We start from the raw sequence: 17,469 nt of genomic DNA, 5'->3' as shown, positions 1-17,469 counted from the left end.
ATAAATTAATTCGAGTTATACGATTTCATGTTACCATTGTGTTAAAAGATGTGGACCTATTTCATTTGCTAAAAGTATATATTTTTTAAATAAAATCATACAATTATGCATAACAATGTGTTTTTGTTATACCATACAGTCATCGGAGCTGTTGTACGGTGCTCATTTTTAAAGGTAGGTTTCGCCCAACCAAATAAATATTTTTTGTAAAATCCAATAAACAAAAGAAAAGATAAAAAAAAATATTAGAAATAGCTCAGTTTAATTTCTTAATGCGTATGAGATGGAACAAATGTGTCTTGAATACAAAATTGAAGGAAACTCTTGATTTATTACGATCGTCAGGCTGACAGGATTGTATGCAAATGAAGCTGCGATGGATTGTGTTGTCGAAGTTTCGCGCATGCGCATTGTTACGCACTAAAAGTTAACAAAATGGCTGAACGAAAGCGTGTTAGAAAAAAATGTATCAATTTCGGCATCAAAGAGTAGGAAATTCGAATGGAATCGGTAGCACCCTATATGATATATATATATCTAGGGAATGAAACTCAGAGATTGCATGTAGCAATAGAAGAAACAGAAGCCACATCTCTAGCGGAAGTATTTTCCTGGTCAAGCTAGGCAACTGACCACCCATATTGTTCGCTGTATGCATCGAAAATGATCTGAAGATTACATCTATGAACAGGATAAATTTCAATGTCGTAAACTTTATATTTCATTGGGCGAACCTACCTTTAAATATTAAAACAAAAATGTCTATTTCATCCAAGTGTTCTTATTGTTTCTTTTCTTTTGTTGTTAGTTTTTCTTTAAAAAAGATGAAAACATTCTAAAAAAAAAAGGACAACAATAACAATATGAGACTGTAACGGAACACACCGTCTTTTCTGTACATGTCCTTATTCATTTGCATGATTTGAAACCTGGCTTTATCGACAATATGTAATATCCGACTACATTCGTATTTAGCTTCAGTATATAGTAAATCATTAAAAAATAGTGATACCAAATTTAAACTTAAATGCACGTTTAAACAAGCTGATTCTCAAAGGATGCAAAACAGACATCAGAATATAGTCTAAAGCATTATATTAAATGCCTTTTGAGTAGGTTTCTTCTCTTCTTCTCTATATAATACCTTCAAACTGACTGGACATTTCCCGAAGTGTTGATAGTGTAATGTACGATGAAATACACGCTTGTTATCTTTTTCTCACATTTGGTTTACACTATGATTTGTCACCGTGTAGGAAGATGTTCAATGTTTCTGTACTCTTTCCTGCTTTTCCTCAATAGTTCACTTGCCGAATCTATAAGTATGATTCCTGTTACACCTCCGTAATATGGCCGCGGAAATAAACAGACAAACAGCAAGGCCATGCGCCGCTGGAACGCCATAATACGGCGTGTTGTATGTCCCCGTGAAGTCGACAAGCCAACCTGTGTCCAAATAGTTATTCATCAGCTGACATGTTTGCAACCAAAATCACACTGACATGATAGCAAAAAGATTATTTGTCTATCCTCATATCGCATTTACCTCTTTGAGACATATTGCGTATTCAAAACAGTTTTTTTTCGCTAAGCTTATTTCAGACCTATGCTAAGGTGGTAGTTTCATAGGAAGGGAGATAAACTCATGCAGATATTTGAATTATGACATGCTCAAGCTCTTCAATAATTTCAATGACAGTGATTTAATTAATAGAATGATTTAGTCAAAATCTTTCGCAATATTAAACTCGGCTATTCACGGCTAAATGTAATTTTTCATCAACTTTAAAAAAACCGATATGGTCATGAAATATCTAAACCGACTTAGTCACAACGTGTCATTATCTTCCCATAAACTTATCTACTTTATCAAAGTTAGTTACCTGAAAAGGCTCCAGCCCATATGCTGTTCATTCCAATGACCGTCAACAGGATTCCAAAGGCAACAGAATAATTCTCTAGTCCTACTAGCTCCATGGTTGTGATTGACAACATTGTCTCGGTGGCACCTATTGCCATTCCAAAGCAGCACATCAGGACCACATGCTGGTAGTATGTAGTAGCTTCAACAAGACCGATGCTGGAGGAAGAACTTAGGCCCGTGAAGATCGCAGGTAGGACAAGAACATCCAAGTGAGGTGTCAATGTGCACAGTCCCGGTAGTAATCTGCTCACAGTGTTTGATATGTTCATATACAAGTACATCACCAATGCCTCTTGTTCAGTAAAGCCTTTGCTTTTAAGGAACTCTAGAATATATATCAAAGCTGAACCGGAAAACGAAAGGGTTACTGAAATACCAAGAATAAAAATGTCAAAAATGTAATTTCTCGCCACTACTTTCATTCGACCCATACCTGATGTTTGTACAGTTTTGGGCTTAACTTCATAAACAATCGACTCTTTATCAATGTGGTCTTTATTTTCTTCTTTGTTGATATGTTGTTTATTCGATTCATCTTCAGCTAGCTGCGTGTGCCAGACCTTTGTATTCTCTATTTTAGGCTGTTGTAATCCAACTAATTTTGGTTTGCAAATGGCGAAAAAACAAATCATGTTCCCTGTTAAACCTCCCATTATTAACAGACAGCCGTTCCACATATAGTTGTCAATCAGCAGCCTCAGCAAGAAAGGCACCACCATAGCCCCTATTCCTGACCCGATGCCAACAAAGGACAGTGCCATGAATTTAGCTTTTCCACTGAAGTATTCACCAACCGATGTGAAGCTGGATACAAAACAAAGGGAAAATCCCAGCCCTGTTGGTAAAATAAAATAAGATGAAGCAACAACGTTATCAATCCATAGATCGTTTCTTTTACGTATCGAAAGGTACTCAATGGCCTGCATTTCGTATGCATTGGTGGCATAAAGCAGAGACCGATCATTCGGTTAGCTGGCAACAAGCATAGGAAGAGACAGTGATGTTTAAGTGTTATTCAAACTTTTGGCCATTGGCCCATTAGTACTGTTATATCATGATAATATTTGCAAGAACGGTACCCTCATTAAAGGTCGTAAAATTATTACATATACAATGTCCATTTCATCACAGTTAACTGTTCTGTATAAACTCACTGATGTTCTGACTGAACTTCTTCGTCCCTAAGCTTATCGCATTATTATTATACTTTACCGAATAATATAAAGACAACTAGTTTATAATGAGTTCATCAAACATAGAATGTTGAACAATCCATGATCACTAAAATTTTACCGAGAATGTCTAAATTCTTTATCATTATTCCGCTAACAAAAGATATGTCAGTAAACCCCAACATTGGTAAACTACAGGTTTGTGTTAAATGGTGTGGATATATACTAACCTGTTATTACCCCCCATGGATACGATCAGATACGTGATACTAGTGGCGAAGTAGGACGGTGACAGTCCAAGGAAAGCCAGGATACCACCACATATACCGGCCTTCCTACATCCATACTTATGTACATACTGACCACAAAGGAATCCTACAACATAATGTAAAAAGAACAAAATGTTAATATTTAATATGAAAATACATGGTTATGTTGCGGCCGATTTAAGCATATTGGCTCGATGTTTCCATTAGAACACCGAGTTGGTATTGCGCTTATGAATTCACATTGACCAAATGATGAAAAATCAGGGCGGTGTCCGAACGCCATCGTTTTATGTAATTATCATACATGATATTGACATTTTTTAACAAATGAATTTCATATCTAATATAAGAAATAAGGAATTTTTTATCGGTTATTATGATTTATACATGTACATTGTATTACCCTGGTAGAATCAGGGCAAAAGGTCCATAATTGATAATTGATTTCAATATCACTTTTATGCAGTATAACTATGTCCTTTGTTTATGTTTTATATTTGTGTCAAAACGAAAATGAATACCGGTACAAGCTGTTAAGCTTACAACTGTAAAATAATTTATTATAAATTAATATTGTTATTCTGAATGAACTCCAATGTTTCCTTTCTATGATTTAAAACCGAAAGACTAATAGAACAACAACTATGTTTACACGTGAACCGTTTACAGCGCCGTTACAATAAGCGTACGTGTGACGGCCAGTGTAGTTGCAATTGGTGGTTCCGTTGATTGGTAGCTAATCAGTTTGCATGGTAGTTTTATGAAGTTTTTTTGTGATTTGTTGTTGTTTTGTAGTTGGTCTATATCGCAGTAGTTGGTTTTAAAATAATAGTCGAGCCAACCGATTAGTTTCAGAGGTTTATTGGTATTGACCATTTAAGCCTCTACTCTTATATAGACACTGGATGGCTACATGTGATACTCATAGGCAAACCGGCTTTTTCAGCTATACTTTTGACAGCCGACACGAATACAATGGTGACGGGCCGTACGGTGTCAAAGGGTAAAAAAAACATATTCTAGGACAATATGATTGCTTCCGCTATCACTTAAGTAATCTATCTATTACGTGTGATTTCCTTTGATTGACATTTTCAAGATGACCGAAACATCCGGAAGTTAATCTCCCTTTTGAATTCATACGTGTCGGTCAGAACGATTTATTGACTTCAAATATATTGCAGACTAATTGATAAGCCGACAGATTTTTTCATATCAATACTAAATGAAATGTGTTACAAACACTGATAAAAATATATATACAATACGACTTTAGCTATAAAATTATACTTTTAAAATTCAATGTATTTACAAATAATCATAAGTTTCATAAGGGTAACATATTCCTTATGATATATCCCTCTTGGTCGAAAAAATCCTCAAAGATTAAAGAACATAATACAAGTTCAAAAATATTAAAAGTAGACATATGTACACAATAACAATGGGTAATACAAGTATAAAAATGCAATATATATATTGCCTGAATAATATGATATATATATATATATATGGTAGTCTTGCCCATTAGACTAAAAATCGCTTAGTCACATCTACATAATCTATTACCTGAGTTGGTGTCCACACCAAACGCTTTGTTGTATATTATGTAATTCTTAAACATCCTACCATAAGTGTAGGTGTTGTGTGAGATTCTCTCGTAAAACAAACTTAAATACTACTAACTTAAACATGCCTAGTTGATAGACGATACCATACATTGAATATGACTTGGTGTACTCCCGTCACCCAGAACAGTAGAAAAGGAGAGAAATGGGACGATAGTTTGATATAGAATGCCTATCTCCTTTTTTAAAGAGAGGCATAACTTTAGCCATTTTCCATATATTTGGAAATATACAGGTAGATGAAAGAACCTTAAGAGGTTTACAAACTGTATCAGCCGTGTATTTAAGTCTATGGTGACTTATACCATCTTCACCTGAAGCTTTTCCAAGCTTTAAATTAATTAAAACACCACAAATTTCATTAGAAGTAACAAGTAGATTATTTAAAACACTATTAGTTTTCAACTGTAAAATAGGCACTTGCTATCGTCAATATTAGTAATCCTACAGAAATATTCATTTAATAGATTTGCCTTGTCTTTATCATCTACAATGTTACCCCCACTAGCTACTGCTGGAGCTGTAACACTCGAAGTACTGGGACCATTCTCACTCCGACTGGCTGCTGCACTCAACGACATGGAACCATTCTTGTTCCTTACATAGGGGCTGGTAGAGAGCCTCGAGGGTCGCTTTCCTTTACCCCGCACGACTGAAACTCAAATAAGGACATATAGAACACAAGTCAACATTATCCGACATACAAACATGCCCCTTCATCCTCGGTAACTCGGCATTGGACATTTACCTATCAGCGTTAGCATATATAACGCCCGGGGCACCGAGGATGACGACACTTACACATGATCAAAGGGCAGCAACTCCCATCAACGACAATACCAAAGTCCAAACACAACTTAAACGAATTAATTATCGCCACTTACATTAAAAATAATGACGACTTACAGTCTGAAAATATATCACGATACGAATAAAAATAGTGGTACTCAAAATCAATACCTAATTCATGTCTCCGCTAATGCTAACTCCGTTTGCTATGAACTAGAAGTGCAAGATTAATTTTACAATAAAATAAAAATACCGAAATAAATTCCGGTATGGGATAATGCAGTAAAATTCCGGCAAAATATTAGCGACGATGCCAGGAACAAGACATTTCTTTTTAAACGGTGTTAACAACTGGAACCGGGACGAACACGTGTTCGATGGTAGGAAGGCCATGGCCGCACCATGCGGTACGGCTGACCACACGATATATCAAAATCGAACGACATCCGCTTCAATACAAACCAATTCTGTATAACAGACACACAAAGAATGTCCGTATGAACACTAAATTACTGCTGGCACCACAAAACTTCAACAAGCTTTTTTTTTTGGCAAACAAATCTATGGGAGCAAATATTGTGCACCTTCCCTGTACGTAAACTAGATTAAAAAGGATTTTATTCACCTCCCAACAGGAGAGTTCCACTGCTATAGAAGGACAGGGGGCGTAACTCTTTTGTCTTCATCTGATAAACTGAACTAATTGAGAGACCATTAGTTGTATATTATGTAATTCTTAAACATCCTACCATAAGTGTAGGTGTTGTGTGAGATTCTCTCGTAAAACAAACTTAAATACTACTAACTTAAACATGCCTAGTTGATAGACGATACCATACATTGAATATGACTTGGTGTACTCCCGTCACCCAGCACCTGTGACCCTAGGATGTGATCATCTTAACCACGTTACATCGATATCCACATACTGCTTTGCGTTACCAAACATCAAATCATTGTAAAATGAAAGAGGTTCCAGCAAAACTAAAACAAAGGAAATGTTGTGACCTTCTTCAAATTTCTATCTTTTGTCTGAACTGAAATTCACAACCCACGATTTGCAGGCAAAAACTGAAAAAGAGGAAACGACCGTTCGGTCATTGATTATAAATCTCTTAAAACTGATTTCAGATGACGACCTCGTTATGCGTTTAATAATTTCATGAAAGAACAATTTGCTGAAATTGACAAATCAGGTGATGTTGACCAAAGCCCTTTTTGGAAACTATTTAAAGATAGAGCCAGTAGTGCAGGTTGTTGGCATACAGAAATGAAATATAATTGCGAAACACTACGTGAACCCGAAAATATTGTAAATCCTTGGGGTCACCATTTTAGTGAGTTGTTTAACAATGAAACTTTGGATTCGTTTGACAAAAACTTTTTTCAAGACGTATTATTAAGCGTAAATGAAATTCGAAAGAATTCTTTTAGAGACATGTTTTTGTTGCATCCATTTACAGTTGAAAAGATGCAGCTAATATGTAAAAAGCCAAAACAAAATGGTAAAGTTGGTGGGCACGACAGCATTGTTTATGAACATGTGAAGTGCTGTGGTCGTAAATTATTGTATTTTATTACTTCACTATTCAGTTTGATTGTAAGATATGAACATATACCCAATAATTTGAAAAGAGGAAAGATTTTTACATTGTACAAGGGTAACAAAAAAACCAAAGATGATCCGAATAGTTACAGGGGTATTACTCTTAAACCAATCTTTTTTAAATTGTTTGAGTCAATTTTATCTCAGAATGGATTCGTTACTAGATTCTACAACATTCCCAAATAGACAACAGTCGGCTTATATGAAAAATGTATGTAATTTATGCACTTCCTTTAACTTACAAGAATGCGTGAGATATAATTTCGAAAATGATTCAGATGTTTTTGTTGCATTTTTAGATAGTAACAAAGCCTTTGATACTGTGTGGCACGAAGACTTGCTTCTCAAACTGTACAATATGGGGTTTAAGGGTAAAGTTTGGGTTTATTAAAAGATATGTATACAGGTTTTGTAAGTAATGTAATCTTTAAAGGCCACCAATCTGAGTCTGTTCCTATGAAGAGAGGTATCTTACAAGGCGGGTCTTTATCTGCAGAATGTGGAAATGTCTGCCAAAGGTTCTTTTGTAATTGACACTAGATTACTATACCTGCACAAGCTGACGATATATGCTTGATCAGTAATGCAGGTGTTGGTTTACAAGATATGGTTACCATTTGTGAAAACTATAGTTGCAAATGAAGATTTTCATTGTCAGTTGATAAGAGTAAAATTATTATTTTTACAAAAACCAGAAAACAGTTTCTAGGAAAAGACATTTGTCTCTATAGCAAACCTTTACCACTTGTAGAAAGTAAAACGCACGTTGGCGCGGTCTTATATTTTAAATTTTGTTCATTAGAAAGAACTGATATTGCATGTAAAAAAAACTAAAGAATGGAACAATGGCACTTATTCGGTCTGGTGCTCATCCTAAGATCCTTCATCATCTTACTGTTGCTAAGGTTATTAAATGAAAAGTATTTCCATCTGCTCTATATGGATGTGAATTATGTCAACTATCTAAAACAGAATTGATTAAAGTAGAAAGGACACAAAATGTTATCGCAAAATCTATTCGGAGTCTTAATATGAGAACTAGAACTGATACGGCCAACTCCCTAATTGGATGGACATCCATAGAAGGATACATTGATATTAAAAAGCTTTTATTTCTTAGTCGTTTAATTAGAATGAATAGTAAGTACCTGTCTCATACTATATTTCTAAATACGGTTATTTATGTATCCTTTGAATAATTCTTGCCAGCATGGCTTCATACCCGATATCGTAAGAATACTCTGTAAATATGATTTGTTCAACTATCTTTCGCATATTATTTCTGATGCCGATTTTCCAAATCTACCGCTGTCTTTAACTTTGAAGAAATCACAATGTGTAACGGAATGCAAAACGATACATATTTTACTAGATTTATGCTCATTCATAACGTAATTTCTTCACATATTTTATGGTCAATTGGTCTTAAATTTCCAGAACATCTTAGAATGATAACTAATATGGTTCAGTTATGTGTTAACTTAAGAAAAACAGATATTTATTATTTGTGTCATTTTTGTAGTATTTTTTATGACCGTATAACACATATAGCTCTACACTGTACCAAAACTGAAAGTCTAAGAGACAATTTATATTGTATTATTTGTCAGATTACCAGATTATAATCTTATTCATATACTTCAAGAAGGAATCCTACATTTCCAGTTGAATTCTACTGGTAGAATGAAGTAAACTGAGTGTTCTATATATTTTTAAATAAGATGTTGCTACAATACGAACGATAGTGCAAACTTTAAGTAAATGTAATAAAATCATATACATTAGATGTATTAACATGGAAATGATCTTTTCCTTGATTTTGTGATTGCATACTTTTTTTTTATTATTTGTATGATTTGTTACTATTAACAAACATGTTTTTGTGGGTTTTTTGTTTATGTGTGTGTGTGGTTTCCTTTTTTAATTACTATTATTGATATCATCTAATTAAAGATGCTCCACCGCCGACAAAGCATACATGATATTCATCATTTGAACAATAATTGGTGTTTAATCGTGTGTATATATCTATAATTCACACAAAAAAATAATATAAGATAATTTACTTCACCTTTGGTGCATGCGCAATCAGTACTTCATTCCATATAGGATATAGTGGAAAGGAATTTTTTCGGGATGCAATTAATAATTTTGTTATATTTTTAACTTGAAGTAAAATTAGAAGCTGAAACTTTTCAATGGTGGTTATGGTCTAAAGTAAGTAACTTTTGTAACTGAAGAAAAATACTAAATCGTCTGCTCCTATTTTTAATAGTGAAAAAATGCCATTTGTCAGCGGTGGAGCATCTTTAACTGAGAAATGATTCATCTTATTCTCTGTAAATGTCACGTAAATTGTACCTGTATTTTGCTGCTTAAATGTATTTTGTTGTATTATTATGTAATCTTTAAACATCCAACCATAAGTGTAGGTGTTGCGTGCGATTCTCTCATAAAACAAACTTAGATACTACTATATTAGATGTCTAGTTGATAGACGATACCATACATTGAATATGACTTGGTGTACTCCCGTCACCCAGCACCTGTGACCCTAGGATGTGATCATCTTAACCACGTTACATCGATATCCACATACTGCTTTGCGTTACCAAACATCAAATCTTTGTAAAATGAAAGTTTCCAGCAAAATCAGTTTTTAATGCTAAAACAAAGGAAATGCTGTGACCTTCTTCAAATTTCTATCTGTTGTCTGAACTGAAATTCACATTTGCAGGGCAAAAACTGAAGGTTTTTTTACTCTAGTGATTAGAAGTTAAAAAATGAATTTTCACACTTTGACATTTGATCTCTGAAATTACCATAATCCCAGAACTTCAATGATACCCCTCCTTTCTTACATTGTATCTTTTTCTATAACATTCTATATCGTTTTAAACAGTAACTTCTCATAATGATCCATGTCGCAAATTTGCATCCAGTCGTTGTGAAAGTTGTGAAAGTATCAGAACATCCCGGTGTTTTCATGCAGGTTTCTAATTGTGAAATAAAATTTGATGATTTTTTTCAAAACTTAAAACTAAAAGTTGTTACATGTTGAAGCAATGGTCTTTTAAATAGTCCTTGTGAATAAATAAAATGCTAAAAAATCAGAAATAAACATGCATGTCCTTTAAAGTCTGAAATACACAAAGCCAAAAATATACCATTTGCTTGTCTAGTTAATTGCGTATTCCATGTCAATACAAAAATTGTTTGTATGATACTTTGTAAATCAGCTCTTTGGTAGCGGCATTCAACTGCACTACAACTACACCACCCACATTGTAAAATATACTTTTCCTACCTGCTACGTCGATCATTCCTATTGTAACGGATTGCACGAGTGCTGTTTGTGCTTTACTCTGCTCAAAGACACGGAGGAACTCTGCATTTAACACTGACATGTTGAAAGGAAAGCCAGCACACAGAAACATATTTAGGAAATTGACAGCCAACACCAGCCATTTTCTACTCCGAACATTGCCTCTGAACGCCATGCCGACTTTTCATGCATTATGCTGCACGATGCATACAACAGTGTTACGTTGTCTCTTGGGTTATTTAAAGGCCCACTACCTTTCCGGAGCAAAATTTAAAGGTTTCTGAAAATCATAGATAACATAAGAAAATGTATATCGATGGCCTAAGAGGAAGTTTGAACATGAAGCTTATGCAAGATATTCTGCGTAATATATGATAACAGTTGGGTTTCATTTCACTGTTTTGCCTTGTGGGGCAGTGATAATCAACTACCGCGCGGCATTTAGGACGACGGCGGGAAACATAAGACGACCCGCGTTATGAAAATTAACATTTTATTTATTTTAATTGAATTGTTCAGAAGGTGATGATAAGTGTAGCATTACCGGTAAGTTGATAACTTTTGCGACGCTACAAAATTATCGATCTCGTTTTACATTTCCATTTTAAAAATTTAAAGCCGTTTCGGAAAGGTGTTGGGCCTTTAAAAGACTATACTTTTCACTAGATTTCTTATTTTTTGTTCAATGTTTTTATATTTTTATCTACTCGTATCAACAAACAGTGGGTGTGATTTTTTATCAGGTCAAAAATGTCCAACAGCTAAACAAAATAAGCATGAGGTTTTACATGTGAAAATGTTTAAACGGAGTGGCCGAGTGGTTAATATGTCTCAACATATTAAGAGCGCAGCTCTCTACGCGGCCTACAGAGCAAAGCTCTAATAACCATAACACGTGTGTGAGCATATAGAATCCAATACATTCCATTACCCCTTGGACTCGTTCCCGCGGGAAAAGTCTCGAGCCTCCATGCAGGCAGCCATATTTTAATTCTCGTTATCGCTGAATCGCTGAAGTGACATCTTAGGTAAGCTTCTGGGCTTTTCTGGGCTTGTTTGATGTACGTTGATGCTTTCTTCAACTGGTATAGTACTATACATGCGCGTACTATTTGTTTAAAACTTCCGGTTGCGTTAAAAGGTGTCTATATTTGACACTTGGTAATCGTTCGTTAGTTCCTGTAATATTGATTTTGTACATATACGGTACATCATGGTGACCCTATTGGGAGTTAAAAATAACCTCTCCATTTGAAATGATAGTGGTTGTTTAACAGTTCATACTACCACTACACAGTTCAGTTGACTAACTCACTAGTAGAACGTTGGTCGAAATTTGGTTGGGTGGTTGACCCACAATTTGTTCAGTCTGGATTTGAAGCAATTAAGCTTTGGTGATGTAACCACTTCCTCTGAGAGCGAGTTCCATGTCTTAATTACTCGATTACTGAAGAAATTTCCGGTTGAGTTTAGCTTAAATCGTTTTTGAAGAGTTTTTTTCGAGTGTCCTCTAGTTGCTATACCCGTTAGTTCTCTGAACATAGTTGTTTGATCCAGATCGAATGTCTATTTTGTTTAAAATCTTGTAGACTTGAATCACATCTGCCCTGTTTCTTCTATATTCTAAACTTGGTAGCCCGAGTTTCTTGATACGCTCTGAATACGATAAGTATTGAATTGATGGTATCCTTTTAGTTGCTCTGCGCTGTACGTTTTCCAGTGTAATTTTATCACGTGTCAACATTGGTGACCAGATTGTGGTTGCGTATTCCAAATGGGGACGAATTAAAGTTTTGTATAGAGTAATAAACATGGTCGGACTCATATAGGTGAAGGTGCGGAACACTATTCCCAACATCCTATTCGCTTTTAAGGCTGCTGCATTACATTGTGCTGTGAATTTGAGTTGGTTGTCAATAGTGACTCCTAGATCCTTTTCCATGGGTACTCGAGAGATAGTAGTCGTGTTGCCTTGTGTTGTAAGGGTGTAATTGTGGTTTCCCAGATTATTTCCAATTTACATTTGTCTGTGTTTAGGCTCATTAACCATGTCGACGTCCAGTCACACATTTTGTTGATATTTTCTTGCAGCTTAGAACGGTCATTATCTGATGTGATTTTTGCTGATAGTTTAGAGTCATCTGCAAATAGCTTTATTGTGCAGTCCAGCATATCTGGCATATCGTTAACGTAAATTAGGAATAGGATTGATCCCAGCACACTCCCTTGTCGTACGCCACTGGTGACGGGTAGTTCTGTTGATAGTTGACCATTAACTGTGACACTTTGAACGTTGTTGGCCAGGAATGCAGTTATCCAACTTAGAATTTTCCCTCCAATACTGTAGCTTCTCAATTTGTGGATAAGAAATCTGTGTGAAACCTTGTCAAGCATTACTAAAGTCTAAATATATCACGTCGATGTTACTTCCGGAGTCTAGTCAACTATACCAATCTTCAAGTGTTTCTAATAACTGTGTAATACAAGATCTTCCTGGCCTAAACCCATGCTGGTGTGGAGTAAAGAGATTATTGTTGTCCATATGCTCAAGAAGATTATCTCTGATTATTCGTTGCATAATTTTTGATGGTACTGAGGTTAGGCTGATGGGCCTGTAATTATTAACTTCTTGTTTTGCTCCTTTTTTGAAAATTGGTGTAACTATTGCTCTGTTCCAATCTTTTGGTAATGTTGATTCATCGAGTGATTTCCTGTAAATTATGGATAGAGGTTTTTTGATGACATCAGCAGTTTCACAAATGAATTTAGGGTGTAGATTATCTGGTCCAGGAGATTTATTGGGGTTAATTCTTTTAATTGCTTTGAGGACAGTTTCTTCGCTTATGTAGATATCCGTCAATAAGCTGTTGACTTGTCTTGGAATAACCATTGGCAATGGTAGATCCCCGTCATTAACGAAGACACTGGCAAAGAAAGTGTTCAGGACATTCGCAGTTTCTTCGTTATTTGTTGTAATCGTTCCGTTTCCGGCTTCGATACCCCCTATCGTTGATTTAGTCTTGGTTTTCGATGGACTCGGGACCAAAAAAGTTTCGGATTTGTTTTGATTTTCAGAGATAAATCCTCTTCATACTTATATTTTGATTTTCTAATGATTCTTGTTGCATTGTTAAGGGCTGCTTGGTAGGTTTGGAAGTTCTCAGGAGTCTAGCTATTAAGGTATTTGTACCATTTTCGTCTTTTCAATGCTATTGCTGCACGAGCTTCCTTGTCAATTTCTGGATTGTGTGGTCGACTGGAGTGTTGTACCCTACTCACTGGTATATGTTTTTCTATAATGGTTTGGAGATGTTCAGTAAAGTACGTCCAGGCGTTCTCAGTACCATCCATATTGTTTAGGAAGTCACAGTCAATGGTGTACAAATCTTCCTTGATAGCTTCATAGTCTCCTCTCTGGAAATTTAGCTTCCTCACATTGATGTTTTTTGTTTACCGGATTGGTGTAGCAGATCATTTTAAATATTATACCCACATGGTCGCTTTTGCCAATACTATCTAGGTACGCGATGTCTTCTATCATTATCAGCACGACGAGATTTTAGATTTTCTCTGTAGGCAAAACATATCACCAGGGTACACTTTGAAATTACTGTAAGTAGTTTTACATAACTACACAAGGATAAGAACGACACAATAAATGTACTGGTCAAAATGATATATACTGTCTGTGTGTTGTCAAGCGCACGGACGACGGGAAGCTTGGTGCTAAAGATGACGCCACATATTCCCGCGCATTTTTGATACATGGCATGTTGCCAAGTTTTCCACATTGGAGAGAAACACGATCGAAAAAAAAATAAAATATATCTAATCCAGTTGAATATTTCTTTCTGACCTGTATTTGACGACTGCTAGACACAAATATTGAAGAATAGCATTTACTAAAAATCAATGATCGGACTTACAAGTTAAAACAGTTTTAATCTCATTCTGAGGTTATATTCCTAACTACATGTATATTTACATGTATATTTAGGCATTGCCTTAAATTCATATTACCACAAGCCCTCCACCTCTGGGTCGTGAGTTAGAATCCCATATGGGGCAGTTGCCAGGTATTGACCGCTGGTCGGTGATTTTTCTCTGGGTACTGCGGCTTTCCCCACCAACAAACCTGGCACGTCATGACATGATCATGACTGTGGTTACTTGTTTTTGTATATTATACAATATCGTGCATGTACAATAAAGGAATCATTGAATGGTGTAATCTTCACGATTGTAAGATTAAAATCCCTTTAAATATTTGAGACAGAAAGGTTATCCTTAGAAGCAATCTCATTTGTTTCCTTCACATCAACGTCCTGGATCATTCAGTAACGATTTAGTGTTGCAGTAACTTTTTTGTTGTTTTACAAAGAATGTTCCAGAACAGACCATCTTGTGTTGTACATGTACGTGAATCTGATACATTCTTGTTTGGCAAATCATTGGAAAAAAATAATAAAAAAATGTTATTTGAAAATGACAAAACCCTCAGATATATAGCAAACAATCAGCCATTTTCTTTTCTACCCCCACACAAAGCTTCTATAGACGCATTCCTTATATCTTTATGCACTAGATCTACACTATGACAGTAGAAACAAAAACGTAATTAATGCTGTCTGTCAAAAAACCGTTAACAATTCAGAAATAAGTTCATCATTTCAAGTATATTTTGTGACTTTAAATCAAGAGACAAACGCGCCTGGTAGGTCTCACTCTGTGAATACCTTTCAGCGCAACAGCTAAGATAAAATAAATATATAAAGGCATTTATAAATGATTATTCAAATGTAATATGCAAACCATCGTTTTCAGGTGGCAGGATGGGCGGGTTCCAATAGGAATAGAGGTGCAAAACTCTTTGATCTTTGTCATAGAGTTTTGCATGGAGTGTAACCAAATCTGGCCAGAAACATCCTTGTTGGAGAGAAAACAGTACTCTTTGCAAATCTTGGCTCTTAAACCCCCTGATGAAATCATATACATGTATATAATTTCTAGCGTGAAATCCATGGAGGTTGCCGTAGATATGTAACAGAAACATATATTAGATAAAAAGTATCTTAAATTTGTGTTCATTCCATATATGAGATTTTATGAAACGTGTCTCGAAGTTTAAATTTTTGTTCGCAAAAATAAAAACGTCTTATACGCATTTCAGAAAATCTCATCTAACATATTGATCTCTAAATCTCTGCTGATAATGAATCAACCTTTAAATTGGTGACATTGAAATAAATTCATAAAACTAATAAGAGCGCAGCTCTCTGCGCGGCCGAAGGCCGCGTAGAGCGAAGCTCTACTAACCATAACACGTGTGTGAGCATATAGATAGTTCCAATACATTCCAGTACCCCTTGGACTTTGAAATTGTGTCCCGCGGGAAAAGTCTCGCGCCTCCATGTAGGCAGCCATGTTTTAATTCTCGTTATCAGCACGACATTTGAAATTTCTGTACTAGACTAAATGTGTTATCAGTAAACACTTTAAAATTACCATCAGTAGTTTTAATTTAGACATATACAACGCAAAAAATGTACTGGTCCAATATATACTGTGTATGTTCTCTCAAGCGCACGGCACCGTTAGCAGTGACGTCACAAAAACTGAAGCCAAAAATGACGGCACAGATTCGTGCGTATTTTTGATATCGTGGCATATAAGTTTTTCTCTGCATCTGATAAAAACAAGATTGAAGTATATATTGAACTATTCCATTTGGATTATTTTGAATTCTTTCTAAATATCGATAGTATGTTCATGTCAGTGAAATATTTTAAAATATATAGAGACAACATAGAGTTATCATGTTATAATCTTTTACATGTAGCTGCGCTCTTCTGAGGCTTTGCCTTAAATTCATATTAAGCGTGCAGCCCTTCGTGCCCGAAGCACTTCTAAGGTAACACATGCACGAAAATATAAGGAAAAACACACAATCTTCAAAATTCAATCCTACACACTGACAGCTTCAGTTTGCGGCCGCCCTCGCCATTTTGTCATACATATGGGGAGGTTGTGCGTTGCTCCGGTACTGCTCTCCCCAGTAAATATATTTAGCAAATGCAAATGCATAACAGGAGTATTATTTTTTTAAATAATAATAATAACACTTTGAAAATTAAAAGCTATGGAATGCAGTCAAAATATCCACCAAGATGAAGATGACACAAGGAATCATGATCATGACGTCACATATTATAACGTCAACAAATAGCGCGAAATCATAGGATTCGCATACGCGGCACTACAGGCCTTGGATGGACACAGAGAAATCCGAATCTTTGAGTTCATTTCTTTGAGTTTCTGCTAGACAGTCTGATTACATATACTTCTATAGTTAAAAGTGCGTCCTTTTATTTCGAATCTATGTCTCCTTCATGAAATAGAAAATAAAATAAACAAGTAGAGCCTCATTTTTCCCATGCTATGCCGTGCATGTTTCATATTAATAATTAAAACATCTGGCTGTGCCCTATTTAAAAGCCATTGCCTTCAGTCATATCAAAATAAAAATACAATCTACATTATGTACTGTAGTTACTGCGCACAATTTGATTCCAACAAATATCATTAAAATAACTAGCAGCAAAAATTCAGGTTAGATTCGATATAGTTAGTATTTGTAGATATAGTTAAAATTAAGCTATATCAAAGAATATTGATAATGATTTCTAATTAACTTGGGTACAGCAGCTGTTGAAATTCGGTGCTTGTAATTATAACAGCGCAGCTCTCTGCGCGGCC

At 35.4% G+C, this 17,469-nt stretch overlaps 1 protein-coding gene and 1 long non-coding RNA gene across 2 annotated transcripts; both read right to left on the bottom strand.

The window, feature by feature from the left end:
* Nucleotides 1-51: 51 nt before the first annotated feature.
* LOC138322960 (monocarboxylate transporter 12-B-like) lies at nt 52-10,867 on the bottom strand. Its single transcript, XM_069267224.1, has 4 exons — nt 10,696-10,867; nt 3,327-3,471; nt 1,884-2,759; nt 52-1,446 (listed from the first exon to the last, which is right to left on the bottom strand). Exons 3-4 carry the CDS (start codon nt 2,683-2,685, stop codon nt 1,304-1,306), a joined length of 945 nt encoding a protein of 314 aa, XP_069123325.1. The 5' UTR covers nt 2,686-2,759; nt 3,327-3,471; nt 10,696-10,867; the 3' UTR covers nt 52-1,303.
* On the bottom strand, nt 5,487-6,498 carry LOC138322959 (uncharacterized). The gene is made up of 2 exons (XR_011208508.1): nt 6,245-6,498; nt 5,487-5,645 (listed from the first exon to the last, which is right to left on the bottom strand). It is a non-coding gene; the product is annotated as an uncharacterized lncRNA (long non-coding RNA).
* Nucleotides 10,868-17,469: the final 6,602 nt, after the last annotated feature.

The sequence above is a fragment of the Argopecten irradians genome, chromosome 5 (assembly GCF_041381155.1).
Source record: "Argopecten irradians isolate NY chromosome 5, Ai_NY, whole genome shotgun sequence".
In the NCBI taxonomy this organism is placed as follows: Eukaryota; Metazoa; Mollusca; class Bivalvia; order Pectinida; family Pectinidae; genus Argopecten; species Argopecten irradians.
The sequence above is the reverse complement of the archived record's forward strand: the minus strand, read 5'-3'. Positions and strand labels throughout refer to the sequence as shown.

Bases quoted from the DNA above. Each gene is read 5' to 3' on its own strand.
- LOC138322960 (XM_069267224.1), bottom strand. From the start codon at position 2,685: ATGGCACTGTCCTTTGTTGGCATCGGGTCAGGAATAGGGGCTATGGTG. The intron at 1,447-1,883 runs GTAACTAACTTT...ATTTGGACACAG, and splicing joins ATGGGCTGGAGCCTTTTCAG to GTTGGCTTGTCGACTTCACG.